This window comes from Coregonus lavaretus, assembly GCF_964263955.1.
Source record: "Coregonus lavaretus genome assembly, chromosome: 18".
NCBI lineage: Eukaryota > Metazoa > Chordata > Actinopteri > Salmoniformes > Salmonidae > Coregonus > Coregonus lavaretus.
In genome coordinates, this window is record NC_140005.1 from 28,181,002 (window position 1) to 28,200,677 (window position 19,676).

A 19,676-nucleotide genomic window follows, 5' to 3' on the forward strand; every position below is an offset into this window, starting at 1 on the left:
GGAGTGGCCTAGCCAGTCTCCAGATCTCAACCCCATAGAAAATCTTTGGAGGGAGTTGAAAGTCCGTGTTGCCCAGCGACAGCCCCAAAACATCACTGCTCTAGAGAAGATCTGCATGGAGGAATGGGCCAAAATTCCAGCAACAGTGAGTGAAAACCTTGTGAAGACTTACAGACAACGTTTGACCTGTGTCATTGCCAACAAAGGGTATATAACAAAGTATTGAGAAACTTTTGTTATTGACCAAATACTTATTTTCCACCATAATTTGCATATAAAGTCATAAAAAATCCTACAATGTGATTTTCTGGATTTTTTTTCTAATTTTGTCTGTCATAGATGACGTGTACATATGATGAAAATTACAGGCCTCTCTCATCTTTTTAAGTGGGAGAACTTGCAGAATTGGTGGCTGACTAAATACTTTTTTCCCCCACTGTATAGCCACTGGGATTTTTGCCCATTCTTTAAGGCAAAACTGCTCCAGCTCCTTCAAGTTGGATGGGTTCCGCTGGTGTACAGCAATCTTTAAGTCAACTCAACCCACTTGAGTGGGTTGAGTTACTGACGTGATCTTCCTGTCTGGGTTGGCGCCCCCCCCCCTGGTTTGTGCTGTGGTGGAGACCTCTGTGGGCTATACTCGGCCTTGTCTCAGGATTGTAAGTTGGTGGTTGGGGATATCCCTCTAGTGGTGCGGGGGCTGTGCTTTGGCGGAGTGGGTGGGGTTATATCCTTCCTGTTTGGCCCTGTCCGGGGGTTTCTTCGGATGGGGCCACAGTGTCTCCGGACCGCTCCTGTCTCAGCCTCCAGTATTTATGCTGCAGTAGTTTATGTGTCGGGGGGCTGGGGTTAGTTGGTTATACCTGGAGTACTTCTCCTGTCTTATCCAGTGTCCTGTGTGAATTTAAGTATGCTCTCTCTAATTCTCTCGTTCTCTCTTTCTCTCTGAGAACCTGAGCCCTAGGACCATACGTCAGGACTACCGGGCATGATGACACCTTGCTGTCCCCAGTCCGCCTGGCCTTGCTGCTATTCCAGTTTCAACTGTTCTGCCTGCGGCTACGAAACCCCTACCTGTCCCAGACCTGCTGTTTTCAACTCTTAATGATCGGCTATGAAAAGCCAACTGAGAGACCTGAGCCCTAGGACCATACGTCGGGACTACCGGCCGTGGTGACTCCTTGCTGTCCCCAGTCCGCCTGGCCTTGCTGCTATTCCAGTTTCAACTGTTCTGCCTGCGGTTATGGAACCCCTACCTGTCCCAGACCTGCTGTTTTCAACTCTTAATGATCGGCTATGAAAAGCCAACTGAGATTTATTCCTGATTATTATTTGACCATGCTTGTCACTTATGAACATTTTTGAACATCTTGGCATGGTTCTGTTATAATCTCCACCCGGCACAGCCAGAAGAGGACTGGCCACCCCTCATAGCCTGGTTCCTCTCTAGGTTTCTTCCTAGGTTTTGCCTTTCTAGGGAGTTTTTCCTAGCCACCGTGCTTCTACACCTGCATTACTAGCTGTTTGGGGTTTTAGGCTGGGTTTCTGTACAGCACTTCGAGATATTAGCTGATGTAAGAAGGGCTATATAAAATAAAATTGATTGATTGATTGATACCACAGATTCTCAATTCGATTGAGGTCTGGGCTTTGACTAGGCCATTCCAATACATTTAAATGTTTCCCCTTAAACCACTCAAGTGTTGCTTTAGCAGTATGCTTAGGGTCATTGTCCTGCTAGAAGGTGAACCTCCGTCCCAGTCTCAGATCTCTGGAAGACTGAAACAAGTTTCCCTCAAGAATTTCCCTGTATTTAGCGCCATCCATCATTCCTTCAATTCTGACCAGTTTCCCAGTCCCTGCCGATGAAAAACATCCCCACAGCATGATGCTGCCACCACCATGCTTCACTGTGGGGATGGTGTTCTCTGGGTGATGAGAGGTGTTGGGTTTGCGCCAGACATAGCGTTTTCCTTGATTGCCAAAAAGCTCAATTTTAGTCTCATCTGACCAGAGTACCTTCTTCCATATGTTTGGGGAGTCTCCCACATGCCTTTTGGCTTTGCAGCTCCTTCAGGGTTATCTTTGGTCTCTTTGTTGCCTCTCTGATTAATGCCCTCCTTGCCTGGTCCGTGAGTTTTGGTGGGCGGCCCTCTCTTGGCAGGTTTGTTGTGGTGCCATATTCTTTCCATTTTTAAATAATGGATTTAAATGGTGCTCTGTGGGATGTTCAAAGTTTCAGACATTTTTTTATAACCCAACCCTGATCAGTACTTCTCCACAACTTTGTCCCTGACCTGTTTGGAGGGCTCCTTGGTCTTCATGGTGCCGCTTGCTTGGTGGTGCCCCTTGCTTAGTGGTGTTGCAGACTCTGGGGCCTTTCAGAACAGGTGCATATATACTGAGATCATGTGACACTTAGATTGCACACATATTTACTTTATTTAACTAATTATGTGACTTCTGAAGGTAATTGGTTGCACCAGATCTTATTTAGGGGCTTCATAGCGAAGGGGGTGAATACATATGCACGCACCACTTTTCCATTATTTATTTTTTAGAATTTCTTGAAACAAGTTATTTTTTTAATTTCACTTCACCAATTTGGACTATTTTTGTATGTCCAATACATTAAAAATCCAAATAAAAATCCATTTAAATTACAGGTTGTAATGCAACAACATAGGAAAAATGCCAAGGGGGATGAATACTTTTGCAAGGCACTGTATGACTGGTGGTGACACGCAGTCACCCTCTCACTCTCACTTTCTTTCCCTCTTTTCTTCCCAAACACAATAAGAAACACTCAAGATCCCTCACTATTTCTATCTAACCCTGTTCCTGGAGAGCTATCTTCCTGTAGGTTCTCACTCCAACCCCAGTTGTAACTAACCTGATTCAGCTTATCAACCAGCTAATTATTAGAATCAGGTGTGCTAGATTAGAATTGGCGTGAAAACCTACAGGACAGTAGCTCTCCAGGAACAGGGTTGGATAGCCCTGCCATATAGTCTCCGACTGCCCTCTATTTCTCACAGTTTACTACACACATGACTAGTGGTATGGTCAAGGCCTTCCTTTTGAATCATACCATTGAATCTTGAGATATGCTTGCATAACTTGGACATTTTAGTAAATGCACTGTTATCCTTTCTTTGTTATGCATCCCACTCTGCAGCAACCAACAATGGAAACTAGAATGAACAGCTTTAACTTTCTTTAGACATCCTATAATCTTTGGATTACATTTGTATGTCATACTCCACTCGCGATAATTTGGGCAAAGTCAAATGAGCATGGCAAAATGAGTTTGACACCCCTGGCCTAAAGCATCATGATTTGGGGTCCCAGGCAGCAGTGTTTTAGGGAGTGGGTCGGGGTGAATTGGACGGCACCTCATGCCATTTCAAAAGGGCCAGGGCAGGATTAAAGGAGACAGGAGGGCCCAGCCATGTGTGAATGGGAGGCCAAACTGAGAAAGCTGCTTCCAAGAATTGGGGATCCATGTTCCCAGGACTTTTCTTCACCTCTTTGTTTTCTCTTCCCTCCTTTCTTTTTCCATCTTTCTGGACTGGAGTGAAATGGTGGCCGTTTGATATCCACAGAAAGTGTTATGTCATACCAAGGAAGTAAAAGAGGTTTGTGAAGCCTTTCAGAGTTGTTGGTCATGCAAGTGGACAGACATTCATTATTGGGTGCTAATCCTTATAAATGGTATGTCAGTTTATAAAAACAATTACTTTACCCATACAACTGAGGCTTCACCTGTAATTAATTTAGAGATGCATGCATCTCTTCGGAGAATGGAACGAGTCAGTGACTCAGTGTGTCCAATTGTTGGACTTATTTTTGGATAGCTGCTTCCAGCGACCATGAGGCTACTATAAGAACATAACACAGACCAGGGAGATATAAGTTTAGTAGAAAGAGTTTATGGGTCAGGCACAGCGCATAATACAGATGTGTTTTGTCTGCACTAGAGGACAATGAGGATTGTGAAGTGAAAAAGAAGACAGTGAAGGTCAGGAGCTTCTCACGGACACACAAACGGACACAAATACGCGCATGCACAAACTGCATACACCACACAATCACACCATTTTGCACGCAATAGATAATACACATTGTATCCTTTCATAGCAGCTCCACCAACATATCTTCATAACTGAGTTATAGGGCAGGTCACAATCGGTCAGGTCACTTTTGTATCACAAACTCTTGATTCCCAGACGGTAACAAAGTTTCATTCTATTATAAATTAGGTTGGGAAATGGCTGTGAGTAGCTGTACAAAAGACATGACTCATTTGACTTTGGGCTACTTCATCTCAGTATTGTCCCTGAGAGTAGTTCAGCTACCCCTGCCTCTACCTCAGTAGTGCCCCCTGCCTCTACTCCCTCCTCTGCCTCTACTCCCGCCCCTCCCTCTACTCCCGCCCCTCCCTCTAAATCCGCCTCTACCTCTACCCCTGCCTCTCTCACTCGACAGGTGTCCTGCAGACCTCCTCAGCTTCTTCCTCTCCTCGTGGTGATCACGCTCCGCCTGCTGCTGCCGCTGTTGCTGCTCCGACTGAAGAAAACAATTGAGAAAGGAGAGGCAGAGAGAGAAAGGAGAGAGATACTTTTAACTAGAGTATGATTAAAGTTGCAATATGTAACTTTTTGGGCGACCTGACCAAATTCACATAGAAATGTGTGTTATAGATCTGTCATTCGCATTGAAAGCAAGTCTAAGAAGCAGTAGATCGGTTGTGCGCTATTTCTATGATTGCCGTTCTTACGTTTTGTTTTTGCGTCTTTTACTTTGGGTTTATATACCAGCTTCAAACAGCTGAAAATACAATATTTTTGGTTATGGAAAATATATTTCATACCAGTTTAGATGCAGAGCTGCCAACTCTCATGCATTGGCCGTGAGACACGCATTTGACCCTCATCTCACACTCTCACGGCACACCTCATATCTCACGCACTGAAAAGTACTACTTTCATTTTTCAACTGTGTTCCAAATCATTTTGAAATCTGAGCATCTGCGCCTGAAATTTAACATCACGAGTGGAATCTCTATCATCACCCTATTTTACCGCGGCACATTGAAGCATATGATTGGTCTAGTTATGTAAAGGATCAAGGGGATTGGATGCATGTTATAAAGAAATGCCCCTCAAGATTAGAGTGGAGGTGAATGGAGAGAGAGAATGGTCTCCGCTGAGTTTATAAAACTGTAAAAATGAGCAGCACGGCAGTGCTGTTTTATGTACAATGTTGTCAACAAAATCAGTTTGCTGTTACTCCCGTACCTATTTCAGAATGCAGCCTTTTGACAGCATGTACTAAAGTCGATTTAATCCACACTAGCATTAGTCCCCTTGTTTGGTGATTGGCATTTAGGCTGTGACAACGAAAAGTCAGCAGACAGTATGTTTTAGCAGGGAAGTTTGGTAGGGTGACCTGATGTGTAACTATGAAAATAATTTTGTCAAACAGATTGTGAACCCAAAAGTGTAAGTTTAATTCTAGAGTGGGGACAATAAATATAAAAATACATTTGGGTAGAGTGTAGGGGCAGATTTATGTAATCTTGTCTTCAGTAGATTAGCTATTTACTTTATTTAGTCTGTTCAGTGGAACAATTCTCATTCTTAACAATGGGCTAAAATATAGGGTAATTACTGAGCTTGTCAGCAAGAACACTACTGTTATTCCCCACACTTATTTTATTATTCCACTTCTTCCCAATTTTACCAGTGTAATCACATATTTGAAATCTGATATGCCTACTTGTGTCTTTGAAAATGAATTATATGAGGCTATGTATTTTTGCAGCCATTCATGGACAGTTTTGTCATACAAATAAGCATTGGGTATTAAATGCTCCAGGAATCAAATATTTTTGGGGACATTTTAGTATTGTGCACATGCTAGGCAGAGATGGTAGGGGGACTCAACTCATAAACACATCATGTTTGGCTATGTAGAGTAAGAGGATGGCAAGGATCTTCAACTAGTAGGCATAAACCACCTGAATATTACATTTTTCTTGAAGGTTTGGTGACTGCAATCTATGATTTACCCACTGCCATCAACCATTAATATTAATAGTGGTAACAATCCCCGGCACGTGTCGCATACAACTTTCCACCCAAGAACAGGGATCAATCCCTGCTTCCAACCTTCCCACTCTAGTATTTGCCTGTCTCCCAATCTCATTTCATTACTGTCCGAATAAAGTGTCAAACCACCTAAAAAATATGTTAGAACAAATATTAGCATATTTACATTTCATCCCCCAAAAATCTCAAAGTAACAAAGCCGTCGAATTTTGAGTGTTCATTTAATGTTCAAAGCATCCGAGTGGCGCAGTGGTCTAAGGCACTGCATCGCAGTGCTAGCTGTGCCACTAGAGATCCTGGTTCGAATCCAGGCTCTGTTGCAGCCGGCCTGACCGGGAGACCCAAGGGGCGGCGCACAATTGGCCCAGCGTCGTCCAGGGTAGGGGAGGGAATGGCCGGCAGGGATGTAGCTCAGTTGGTAGAGCATGGTGTTTGCAACACCAGGGTTGTGGGTTCGATTCCCATGGGGGGCCAGTATAAAAAAAAAAGAATTTAAAAAAAGAAAGAAATGTATGCACTCTGAATAAGAGTGTCTGCTAAATGACTAAATTGTAAATGTAATCCTGAATACACCAAATGTTCCACCCTGGTCATAGGCCTAAGCCATGTAAAAATAGGTAGAAATGCAGGAAATGAGCTTTAAAACAGTCAAATTTTCCTGGGGGAGGACCCCCAATCCCCCGTCTAGGGATTGTGTCAGGGGCCGATGAAATTCACATACAGTTGAAGTCGGAAGTTCACATACACTTAGGTTGGAGTCATTAAAACTAGTTTTTCAACCACTCCACACATTTCTTGTTAACAAACTATAGTTTTGGCAAGCCGGTTATCACAATTCCAGTGGGTCAGAAGTTTACATGCACTACGTTGACTGTGCCTTTAAACAGCTTGGAAAATTCCAGAAAATGATGTCATGCTTTATAAGCTTCTGATAGGCTAATTGACTTAATTTGAGTCAATTGGAGGTGTACCTGTGGATGTATTTCAAGGACTACCTTCAAACTCAGTGCCTCTTTGCTTGACATCATGGGAAAAATCAAAAGAAAATCAGCCAAGCCAGCACATCTCAGAAAAACATTTGTAGACCTCCACAAGTCTGGTTCATCCTTGGGAGCAATTTCCAAACGCCTGAAGGTACCACGTTCATCTGTACAAACAATAGTATGCAAGTATAAACACCATGGGACCACACAGCCGTCATACTGCTCAGGAAGGAGACGCATTCTGTCTCCTAGAGATGAACGTACTTTGGTGCGAAAAGTGCAAATCAATCCCAGAACAATAGCAAAGGACCTTGTGAAGATGCTGGAGGAAACAGGTACAAAAGTATCTATATCCACTGTAAAACAAGTCCTATATCGACATAACCTGAAAGGCCGCTCAGCAAGGAAGAAGCCACTGCTCCAAAACCGCCATAAAAAAGCCAGACTATGGTTTGTAACTGCACATGGGGACAAAGATCGTACTTTTTGGAGAAATGTCCTCTGGTCTGATGAAACAAAAATAGAACTGTTTGGCCATAATGACCATCGTAATGTTTGGAGGAAAAAGGGGGTCTTGCAAGCCAGAGAACACCATCCCAACCGTGAAGCACGGGGGTGGCAGCATTATGCTGTGGGGGTGCTTTGCTGCAGGAGGGACTGGTGCACTTCACAAAATAGATGGCATCATGAGGAAGGAAAATTATGTAGATATATTGAAGCAACATCTCAAGACATCAGTCAGGAAGTTAAAGCTTGGTTGCAAATGGGTCTTCCAAATGGACAATGACCCCAAGCAAACTTCCAAAGTTGTGGCAAAATGGCTTAAGGACAACAAAGTCAAGGTATTGGAGTGGCCATCACAAAGCCCTGACCTCAATCCTATAGAAACTGTGTGGGCAGAACTGAAAAGGCGTGTGCGAGCAAGGAGGCCTACATACCTGACTGTTACACCAGCTCTGTCAGGAGGAATGGGCCAAAATTCACCCAACTTATTGTGGGAAGCTTGTGGAAGGCTACCGAAACGTTTGACCCATACTCCTGAGTGGCGCAGTGGTCTAAGGCACTGCATCGCAGTGCTAACTGTGCCACTAGAGATCCTGGTTCGAATCCAGGCTCTGTCGCAGCCGGCCGCGACCGGGAGACTCACAATTGGCCCAGCGTCATCCAGGGTAGGGGAGGGAATGGCCGGCAGGGATGTAGCTCAGTTGATAGAGCATGGTGTTTGCAACGCCAGGGTTGTGGGTTCGATTCCCACGGGGGGCAAGTATAAAAAAAAATATGTATTCACTAACTGTAAGTCGCTCTGGATAAGAGCGTCTGCTAAATGACTAAAATGTAAATGTAAAAAATGTTAAACAATTTAAAGGCAATGCTACCAAATACTAATTGAGTGTATGTAAACTTCTGACCCACTTGGAATGTGATGAAAGAAATAAAAGCTGAAATAAATCATTCTCTCTATTATTATTCTGACATTTCACATTCTTAATATAATGTGGTGATCCTAACTGACCTAAGACAGGGAATATTTACTAGGATTAAATGTCAGGAATTGTGAAAAACTGAGTTTAAATGTATTTGGCTAAAGTGTATGTAAACCTCCGACTTCAACTGTAGCAAATCTAACTCTAAGCTTTCTTCAAAAGTTGGCTGCCCTGTAGATGGTACAATGATTCTCTACACTGTATAGTGCCTTGCAAAAGTATTCATCCCCCTTGGCGTTTTTACAATATTTTTTGCATTACAACCTGTAATTTAAATTGATTTTTGGGGCGATTTCATGTAATGGACATACACAAAATAGTCCAAATTGATGAAGTGAAATGAAAAAAAAAAACGTATACAAAATAAATATTCACCCCCTTTGCTAAGAAGCCCCTAAATAAGATCTGGTGCAACCAATTACCTTCAGAAGTCACATAATTAGTTAAATAAAGTCCACCTGTGTGCAATCTAAGTGTCACATGATCTGTCACATGATCTCAGTATATATGCACACCTGTTCTGAAAGGCCCCAGAGTCTGCAACACCACTAAGCAAGGGGCACCACCAAGCAAGCGGCACCATGAAGACCAAGGAGCTCTCCAAACAGGTCAGGGACAAAGTTGTGGAGAAGTACAGATCAGGGTTGGGTTATAAAAAAATATCAGAAACGTTGAACATCCCACGGAGCGCCATTAAATACATTATTAAAATGTCTAAAAAAATATGGAGAGAGCCGCCCACCAAAACTCACGGACCAGGCAAGGAGGGCATTAATCAGAGAGGCAACAAAGAGACCAAAGATAACCCTGAAGGAGATGTAAAGCTCCACAGCGGAGATTGGAGTATCTGTCCATAGGACAACTTTAAGCCGTACACTCCACAGAGCTGGGCTTTACGGAAGAGTGGCCAGAAAAAAGCCATTGCGTAAAGAAATAAATAAGCAAACACGTTTGGTGTTCGCTAAAAGGCATGTTGGAGACTCCCCAAACATATGGAAGAAGGTACTCTGGTCAGATGAGACAAAAATGGAGCTTTTTGGCCATCGAGGATAACGCTATGTCTGCCGCAAACCCAACACCTCTCATCACCCCGAGAACACCATCCCCACAGTGAAGCATGGTGGTGGCAGCATCATGCTGTGGGGATGTTTTTCATCGGCAGGGACTGGGAAACTGGTCAGAATTGAAGGAATGATGGATGGCGCTAAATACACGGAAATTCTTGAGGGAAACCGGTTTCAGTCTTCCAGAGATCTGAGACTGGGACGGAGGTTCACCTTCTAGCAGGACAATGACCCTAAGCATACTGCTAAAGCAACACTTGAGTGGTTTAAGGGGAAACATTTAAATGTCTTGGAATGGCCTAGTCAAAGCCCAGACCTCAATCCAATTGAGAATCTGTGGTATGACTTAAAAGATTGCTGTACACCAGCAGAACCCATCCAACTTGAAGGAGCTGGAGCAGTTTTGCATTGAAGAATGGGAAAAACTCCCATTGGCTAGATCTGCCAAGCTTATAGAGACATACCCCAAGAGACTTGCAGCTGTAATTGCTGCAAAAGGTGGCTCTACAAAGTATTGACTTTGGGGGGGGGGGGTGAATAGTTATGCACGCTCAAGTTTGCTGCTTTTTGGTCTTATTTCTTGTTTGTTTCAAAAATAAAAAATATTTTGCATCTTCAAAATGGTAGGCATGTGTAAATCAAATGATACAAATCCCCCCAAAAAACCTTTTAATTCCAGGTTGTAAGGCAACAAAAAGGAAAAATGCCAAGGGGGGTGAATATTTTCACAAGCCACTGTACTTGCTTGTTTTGTCACAAACTGAAATTAGGCGAACTATTACAATTTTAACAACCAGGAAATGGCAGAGCGATTTCTGCATAGTACATCTTTAAGCGATCTTCTGCAAAACAATTATACCTTTCTCTTATCAGACCTGCTATCAACATATACCTCCAGCTCATGCTGTAGTACAGGGGATTTACCCAGAAGACAGACTCAGTCTCTATGCATGTGAGGGAGCCTTGGCTAAACCTAGCTTGGCCTTGCACCACCAGCGTCTCATGCAAAACAAATGGTATTGTTTTGAAAACCTGCAATGTCCATGCAACGCAGTGATAATTGAAGCAAGTTTCGAAGGGTGCTGATACAAGAGTCAGTCACGTGAGTGTGTTTATAAAAATTCAAAGTCAAAAAGATGGCCATGATCAAAACATGGCATTTTCTGTGACATTGGTTCTCTTCTGCAGGCACCATTATAGATTATACACAGTGGCTACATTGCAGTGTCAACCTTAACCTGTACTTTCGTATTGTGTGTAAATGTGTATGTTTGGGAAAACACACAGACTGATGGAGATACAGTAGCTTCAGAAGGTATTCATACCCCTTGACTTTTTCCACATTTTGTTGTGTTACAGACTGAATTTAAAATTGATTACATTTAGATTGTGTCACTGGAAAAGTGGAATAATTCATAAAAAATGAAAAGCTGAAATGTCCTGAGCTAATAAGTATTCAACCACTTTGTTGTGGCAAGCCTAAATAAGTTCAGGAGTAAAAATGTGCTTAAGTCACATAAGTTGCATGGACTCACTCGGTGTGCAATAATAGTGTTTAACATGATTTTTGAATGACTACCTCATCTTTGTACCCAACACATACAATTATCTGTAGGGTCGTTCAGTCGAGCAGTGAATTTCAAACACAGATTTAACCTCAAAGACCAGGGAGGTTGTCCAATGCCTTGCAAAGTAGGGCACCTAAAAATATATGGAAATGTATGGAAATGTCTGCTCTACCCAAATTTACAACCAACTAATAGCAGCATTACCGCAAAAATGGAAGAGGCAAGTGGAAGGGTGAAAAAGTAAGGAACTTGTCTGTCAGCTCTGCATTAAAGACCAAAATTGGTTAAAGAAAATTGTGATGAATAAAAAAGTATACCAGTTTCATTTAAGGAACAAAAAATGGACAGCTGTGCCATTTAGATTGCAAAATAGTTGGGAAGAGATTTTCGATGTACCGATTCCACGGCACATGGTTTATGAACTGATACGCAAAACGACGCCGGATTCAAAACGTATAATTTTTCAATTTAAATTATTATACAAAATTCTTACAACCAATAGAATGTTTTATATATGGGGGATACAACCATCCCAGCTCTGCAGATTTTGCTGCAAAGAGAAATAATCATTAGATCATTTGTTTTGGTACTGTCCATATGTAGCTTGTTTTTGGTTGCAGGTCCAGGAATGGCTGAAGAATTGCAACATTTACCTGGAGCTAACTCTGCAGATAGCACTACTGGGTGATCTGAAAAGTCATAGTCAATCGATCAATAACATAATAATACTTTTAGTAAAAATGTTTATCTTTAATTTACAATCTGTAGAAACTAGGAGAATAGAAAGGTTCTTAAGTTTTGTAAAACAGCACAGTTGAAAAATATATGGCAAATAGAAATCCAATATGGATGGTGTTAAGAGATAGATGGGAGAGGTTGAGTGGAGCTGAAGGGTGGGCCTAATAACAACAAGATAACTAATGTAAAATATACTGTGTCCGTAAAATGTATATAGGTTCAGAACCTTTGTGAAACAGCACAGTTAAAAATAAATGGCAAATAGAAATCAAACTGGATGGACATCAGAAATAGATGGGAGGTTTGAGGGTAGAGGAAGGACAGGAGTAAAAACCAACAAATGATAACTATTGTAAAATAGATTGTTTCCGTAAAATGTATATAGTATGTATAAGCTGGAAGTGGAAGCCTAAGTGTTGTTGTTTATTAGTTTACTCCAATTAGGGGAGGGGTGGTAGGGTTAGTGGAAAATAAAACATGTTTTTAGACATTTTTGCAAATTTCTTGAAAATGAAATACAGAAATATCTAATTTACATACAGTAGCAGTCAAAAGTTTGGACACACCTATTCATTCCAGGGTTTTTCTTTATTTTTACTATTTTCTACATTGTAGAATAATAGTGAAGACATCAAAACTATGAAATAACACATGGAATCATGAAAAAGTGTTAACACATCTAATTCAAATTATCAAAGCTGGATGATTAGTTTATTATTTTAATCAGCTGTGTAGTGCTAGGGCAAAAACCAAAACATGCACCCCTTGGGGTCCTGAGGTCCGAGTTTGGGAAACCCTGCATTATGGGGTATTGTGTGTAGATAGGTGAGAAAAAAATAATATTTTAATCCATTTTGAATTCAGGCTGTAACACAACAAAATGTGGAATAACTCAAGGGGTATGAATACTTTTTGAAGGCACTGTAAAATGTCAATGACAGGCTCTCTTTGTTACTGTTACTGAACCGAGGATCATCAGAAATCCAGATCAGTAGTTAGTAGTCAAAGGGAAAGTTGACCTTACCAACCCACAGTCACCCACACACAAGGTCATGTTCCTCATGAATTATTCTGACTGAATGGACTAAAAGCGAGAAGAAATGCGAAAAGGACTTCGGATAAAAGAGGGCTCCATTTGAAAAGACATGGAGATAGCATATGTTGCACACAAATCACACATTTGTTGTCCCTTTCAGTGGCTTATTATGTAATGGTGTCATCATGACATACCTTCTTGAGGGTGAAGGTGAGCTGTTTGCTGCCAACAGCTGTGTCAGCCACGTTTACTGTTCCAGAACGTTCCTCCAGCTTCAGACGCTCCTCCAGTGATGCTCTGTTATAGTAGACACATAACATGTCAATAGGGACACATGGGCAGGTCTATCACCAGCATGCACACAATATAATGGTGATGAAATGCAGTCCCTAGAAAGGGATGGAAAGAGTACTGAAATATCTTACTCAAGTAGAAGTACTGTTACTTTAACAACATTTTTTTATGTAAAAAGTAGCTCATTTAAAAAGTACTCAAGAGTAAAAGTAATGGAGTTACTTTTAAAATAAAAACAATATTTTTTCTTTCTTTTTTGTAACTTGTGAAAACAATTATAAGAAAATGCTGCCCTGAATTCGTTGTCAGTTGTAAGTGTTGGGAGTAGGGTGCACTACAACAGCTGATCTATTATTTAACATTTAGTCTTCTTTCACTCTAAACTTCAATAATTGCTTTTTAATGAGTTTGAAGCACAAGTAGAGGGTGTGTTACATAACGGGAGTTAAACCTTGGGACACCCTTCCTATATTTGGAGCCTTCCTATATTTGGAGCCTTCCTATATTTGACCCTTGTCCTCATTTTTCCTGCTGCATGTGTCCACCTGTCAATACAGTGATGGATGTGACAGCCTCTCTCAGGCCAGGCCACACATTTGTCTGCTGTAGAGAGCTCAGCACAGTCAGGCACCTTAGAAACAGTCACACAGGCCCACACGTTTCCCTGCTAATTGTTGTACTTGCAAAAAAAATACTTATATACCAGGGCTGCACAATTAATCAAATTCACATCAAAATCGCAATATTGACATGTGCAATATCCAGATCGCAAGAGATTCATATGCATGCAATATTTTGAAACATCTCAGCCGCGTGTAACGTCCGTTTTAATAGTTCCTCCTCGCTGTTAGATCAAATCAAATGTTATGTCACATGTGCCGAATACAACAGGTGTAGACCTTACCGTGAAATGCTTACTTACAAGCCAACAACAATGCAGAGTAAGAAAATATTTTATAAATAAAGTAAAAAAGGTAACAATAAAATAACAATAACGAGGCTATATACACAGGGTACCGGTACCGAGTCAATGTGTGGGGGTACCCGAGTCAATGTGTGGGGGGGTACGGGTTAGTCGAGGTAACTGAGGTCATATGTACACTGAACAAAAATATAAACGTAACATGTAAAGTGTTGGTCCCATGTTTCATGAGCTGAAATAAAACATCTGAGAAATGTTCCATACGCACAAAAAGCTTATTTCTCTCAAATGTTGTGCAGAAATGTGTTTACATCTCTGTTAGTGAGCATTTCTCGTTAGCCAAGATAGGTGTGTCATAACAAGAAGCTGATTAAACAGCATGATCATTACACAGGTGCACCTTGTGCTGGGGACAATAAAAGGCCACTTTAAAATGTGCAGTTGTCACAACACAATGCCACAGATGTCTCAAGTTTTGAGGGAGTGTGCAATTGGCATGCTGACTGCAGGAATGTCCACCAGAGCTGTTGACAGAAAATTGAATGTTCATTTCTCTACCATAAGGTGCCTCCAACGTCGTTTCAGAGAATTTGGCAGTATGTCCAGTATACATGTTGGTAGGGGTAAAGTGACTATGCATAGATAATAAACAGTGAGTAGAACCAGTGTAAAAAAAAAAAGGGGGGGGGGGCAATGCAAATAGTCCCGGTAGCCATTTGATTAACTGTTCAGCAGTCTTATGGCTTGGGGGTAGAAACTGTTAAGGAGCCTTTTGGACCTAGACTTGGCACTCCAGTACCACTTGCCGTGCGGTAGCAGAGGGAACAGTCTATGACTTGGGTTTCACAATTTTTAGGGCCTTCCTCTAGCACCGCCTGGTATAGAGGTCCTGGATGGCAGGAAACTTGGCCCCAGTGATGTACTCGGCCGTACGCTCTACCCTATGTAGCGCCTTGTGGTCAAATGCAACCAGTCAGGATGCTCTCGATGGTGCAGCTGTATAACTTTTTGAGGATTCACTATAAGGATTCACTATAAGTTTGCATGAGGTTTTGTTAGGTCAAATGCAGTCAACTGATTGTTCAAAACAAAAACGATGCTGTTTTCAACTTTGCTTTTTAATATGTCATTCTATTTCTATGATTCCAACAGTTCACCTAAGTGTTTTGATCTATATCCCACGTCAATCACAATCACAATATTTGATAAAAATGTATTTTTTGCCCATATCGTGCAGCCCTATTATATACTCTATGTGCCATGTCCATGTGAGGGGTGATTATTTCTGCTGATTGACAGTAAACAATGGGAAAATACATAGCATTTGATGCAATCGCTGTAGTACCCCCCGCTTCCTTTGGATTGTGTGCTGTGACGCTCTGTGGCATCTATTCAAAATGTTATGGTTCAGAGGTTGTTCGTAGAGAATAGAGAACATCACCAGAAGCTCACTGGGGGGGAAAAAACTGTACTCACTTCTGCAATTTCTGCTTGCGCGCCACGTCCCCAAAGCTGCGGAACTCCTCACCAGCCTTGATCTGGAAGAAGCGGGGCTGCTGACCCTGTTTCCTGCCCTGGGCCTGGTTCTGGGTGGAGTCCTTGTCCAGCAGGGTGGTGTTGCGGTCCTGCTCCTTCCTCTCCTGCCGCCTGCGGTCCCTTCCCTCCTCATATATGAGGCGCCGCTGCTCCCTGACCTCGTCCACCCAGCTCTTATCGTCATCAGAACTCTCGTCTGAGCTGCCACGCCCCTCTGGTTCCTCCTTTTCCTGGTCTGCCTCCGCCTGCAGAGGAAAAAGAGGCAGGGGGTGGCATTGTAGAATTAGAATGGGTATAAAGAATGTTCACACTGAAAGCCACATTCCATTTTGGGTATACGATTCAGAAGCGTATCTCTCAAACTCAGTAGGGGTAGAAAGCTAGCTAGCTAGCCTCGTTACCTTTTCGGCATCTGTGGCCTGCTTGGCTAGCAGCTGCAGCTTCTTCCTCCTCTTCTGGCCCACTTTGGACACAATGGGGTTGAGCAGGCGGAACTCCTCACTCTGCTCCTCCACCTGGTAGTCTGGGTTCTCAAACATCACCTGGAAACGCTCGTCGCTAAGGATGCTGGGTAGAGCCTGGCAGAGGGAGAGAAAGGACTTGATTAACAGCTTAGGCAGCTGACATTCGCTAGATGAGTTTATTTGAGATATACATGCCAGTTTCCTCTAGATTACCTTAGAACCAAAAATATATAAACCCAGCCTACAGCTCGGAAGTCTTCATCCATTGTAGACCAGACCAGTAGTATGTGAACTTTGAGTGTGTGTGCAGGTGCATGTGCTCCTACCTTGCCCTTCTTCTTTCTGGCAGACAGTTCCGCCTCGTCGTCTCCCTCCTCCATCAGTTTGAGAGCCAGCTCCTTGTTCACCTTGGGCAGCTTCTGTCTCAGCAACACAGAACATTCATACAACACAACACACAATATATTAGCTATATATACTTCTTAGAAAACATCATCTGTATCACCATGTCCAGTCTGTCTGAATGTATGTTTTTAACAGTCAGACAGAGTATGTTATCCCACCTTGATTTGTACTCTCTGGGCCCTGGACTCGTCTATCTTCTGGCGAATCTTGTCCTTGCGGTACTCCTCATAGGCAAACGGATTGGCCATGGTCTTCACCTGGACAAGTCACACAAAAGGTATTTAAACACATAACTCTGTAACATCGACAATCAACTAAGAATATGCAGTTAGACACACACACACAACCTACCTTGTGGTACAGTCTGATGTCCATGAAGAAGCCATGCATGTAGGCCCGCAGGAGAGCAGATCCCACCAGGTGAGACAGACCTATGGTTGAACACAACATTATAGATGATATGTACATGAAATGTACATATTTGCTTAACATGAGTGAACAGCTAAATGTTACATTTGTATAATGATTGTTGATCTATATATTTTACATACAGTATCTCTATATTCAACTTCCCTGAGGCAGGCCACGTCACCTGAAACTCATTAAAAGATTTGTGATCTTTCAAATTGGTGATGTGCATTGCCAAGCACAGTAAGGCTTATTAATTAAAAGGGATAGTTCACCCAAATAACACATTGGTTTTCTTACCCTGTAAGCAAGGGGTGTTAAAACTAATTCCATGGAGGGCCTAGTGTCTGCAGGTTTTGTTTTTTCCTTTCAATTAAGCCCTAGACAACCAGGTGTGGGGAGTTCCTTTGTTTTTATTTCCCTGGCACCGTTTCCAAATGCTAACATTTTAGCAGTTGTGGCACAAGCCCCATTCAAGTCATGGTACCGATATTAGCATTTTTCACGCATCATGTCCAAATCATCCAAAAGTATCTAAAATTGATTGTGAAGCTCAAAGACATCACTTATAGATGATTTGAACATGATGCGCAAAAAATGCTAATATCGGTACCATGACTTGAATGGGATTTGTGACTGGGAACAGTGCCAGGGAAAATAAACCAAAGCATGGATTGCTGTCACACCTTGTCCATAGACTGCTTCCAAGAGTGGTATTAAACCTTTTTCAGCGGGGACCCCATTTTTTTTGTCAGAAATTGTCGACCCCACCCCACCACAAACCTAATGTTGTTGTAAATGTTGATTTTCACATCAACAAATTACCTTCAATTCATTACATTTTCATCTCTTATCAAAATTAAGAGAACCAATAAATAAATGTACTCAATAAAATTGTATTTTTGTCAAAAACGTTTGTATATTGTCCCATAAAATAATCTGTACTATTTCATTTTTGGTTCCCCCACCCCCCAAAAATAAAGTTTTATTTAAATTTGCCGACCCCACTGACCCTGACTTTGAATACCACTGGCTTCCAGGGTAAGGAAACCAATATAATTTTGTAATTTGGGTGAACTATCCCTTTAACTCTGAGAAGCAGCCTATTGGAATGTGCTGAAAGAAAATTACATAAGACTATACATATCTGCAGACATCTGCTTCTTTCAACAGGCTGGTTATTCCCATTTAAACTGACACGTTCAGGACAGTAGGGAACATAGGGTAGGCCTATACTTACGATCATTAAGCTTTTACTTCATATTACAGATTTTCATAATCAATTGCATGCAACCCAACTATGTATTTGGATAAAATGCTGAAGAAAAACAGTTTTGTCAAAGTGAATGTCTTTCAACAGGACTGTAGTGATAGCTTGTTTCATTTTTGTTAGATTCGGCTAACATTGACCTTTCAGCTATTTGGCAAGACGCCTTTTGAGAGCATTTAGATAAAGTTTTGTAACATCAGTCTCCAGCCACCATTCTTTAAGCTCTGAATGAAGTGGAGTTAGAGACTGCCATGAGGCTTTTTAGTCTCTGCTTAGTTCCCTGTAAGACCACTTTAGTTCAGGAATGTGTGGGAGTTGTGGCACGCAAGGACCAGGGTTGGGTAGGTTACTTTGTAAGTGTAATCCGTTACAGTTACTAGTTACCTGCCCAAAATTGTAATCAGTAACGTATCTTTTGGATTACCCAAACTCAGTAACGTAATCTGATTAATTTCCGTTACTTTTGGATTGCTTTCCTTTTATGAGGCATTAGAAGACAAAAAGGATCCATCAAACTTGTGGTCAGATTTGCTCAGGTGGAACAAACTTAAGCTTGCTCCTATTTTCAATGCTAAATTGAATGTCATTCAGAAAGCATTTCAAAGTAATCCAAGAAGTAATAATCTTGTTTTTCAAAAGTGTCTAATCTAATTACAATATTTTTGCCGGTAACGTAACGGATTATAGTTAGTTTTTTTGTAATCAGATTACATGTAATCAGTTACTCTCCAACCCTGGCAAGGACTGTGTGTGTGAGAGGTAAAAAGATAGAAACCCCCTTCCCCAAAAAATCTCACTATCCGCCCGGCTGCCTGTCTGTTACATTACACAGCTGCAGTGAACTGAACTCCCCTTCCCCTTAGTCCTTCTTCCCCCTTTCTCCCTCATCTACTCCACCCCTCTCGCTCTCACCCTCCCTCTCTCCTTTTATTCCTCCCCAACCAACCGACTTTCTCCTCGTCATTTGATCTCTTTAGTGCTAACCCAAGCATTCCTCTGTTCTTTCAACCGTTCTGTTCGCCACCCCTTCATCTCTCACTATCCCTTCTTCCATCTCTACATTTCTCTCTCCATTCCGTCAGCGTTTCCCCTACCGTTCATTTTTAGGTGGGACTGGTAAGCCTGGCCGTTATATTGCCTCAACTTGCCTAAATTCAAAAATGGTCTCCACTGAATGGCAAGTGTAGTGTAGACAGCCCTGGAAGTTTCCCTAGGAACTGTAGGCCTAAAATAACTAGAATCCTCAATTCAATAGGCACTTGTATTCCTGTAGATCTTAGAGGAACAAATAGGTAACAGCTGATAGGTAATATGCCAATAGCTCCACCTCCACCCCCCTCTCACCTAGGGCTGTGGCGGTCATGACATTTTGTCAGTGGGTGATTGTCAAG

At 42.0% G+C, this 19,676-nt stretch overlaps 1 protein-coding gene across 1 annotated transcript in view; it reads right to left on the reverse strand.

Moving 5' to 3' along the window:
- Positions 1-3,912: 3,912 nt before the first annotated feature.
- Positions 3,913-19,676, reverse strand: part of LOC311145619 (nucleolar protein 10-like) — a gene marked incomplete at its 5' end in the record, with an annotated part of 37,939 nt that continues 22,175 nt past the window's right edge. Inside the window, 7 exons of the mRNA XM_084181893.1 lie at positions 3,913-4,569; positions 13,181-13,283; positions 15,679-15,983; positions 16,140-16,316; positions 16,529-16,621; positions 16,766-16,864; positions 16,959-17,038. Of these exons, the coding sequence (XP_084038019.1) occupies positions 4,372-4,569; positions 13,181-13,283; positions 15,679-15,983; positions 16,140-16,316; positions 16,529-16,621; positions 16,766-16,864; positions 16,959-17,038 (1,055 nt within the window). The 3' untranslated portion in view covers positions 3,913-4,371. The remainder of the gene's footprint in view (positions 4,570-13,180; positions 13,284-15,678; positions 15,984-16,139; positions 16,317-16,528; positions 16,622-16,765; positions 16,865-16,958; positions 17,039-19,676) is intronic.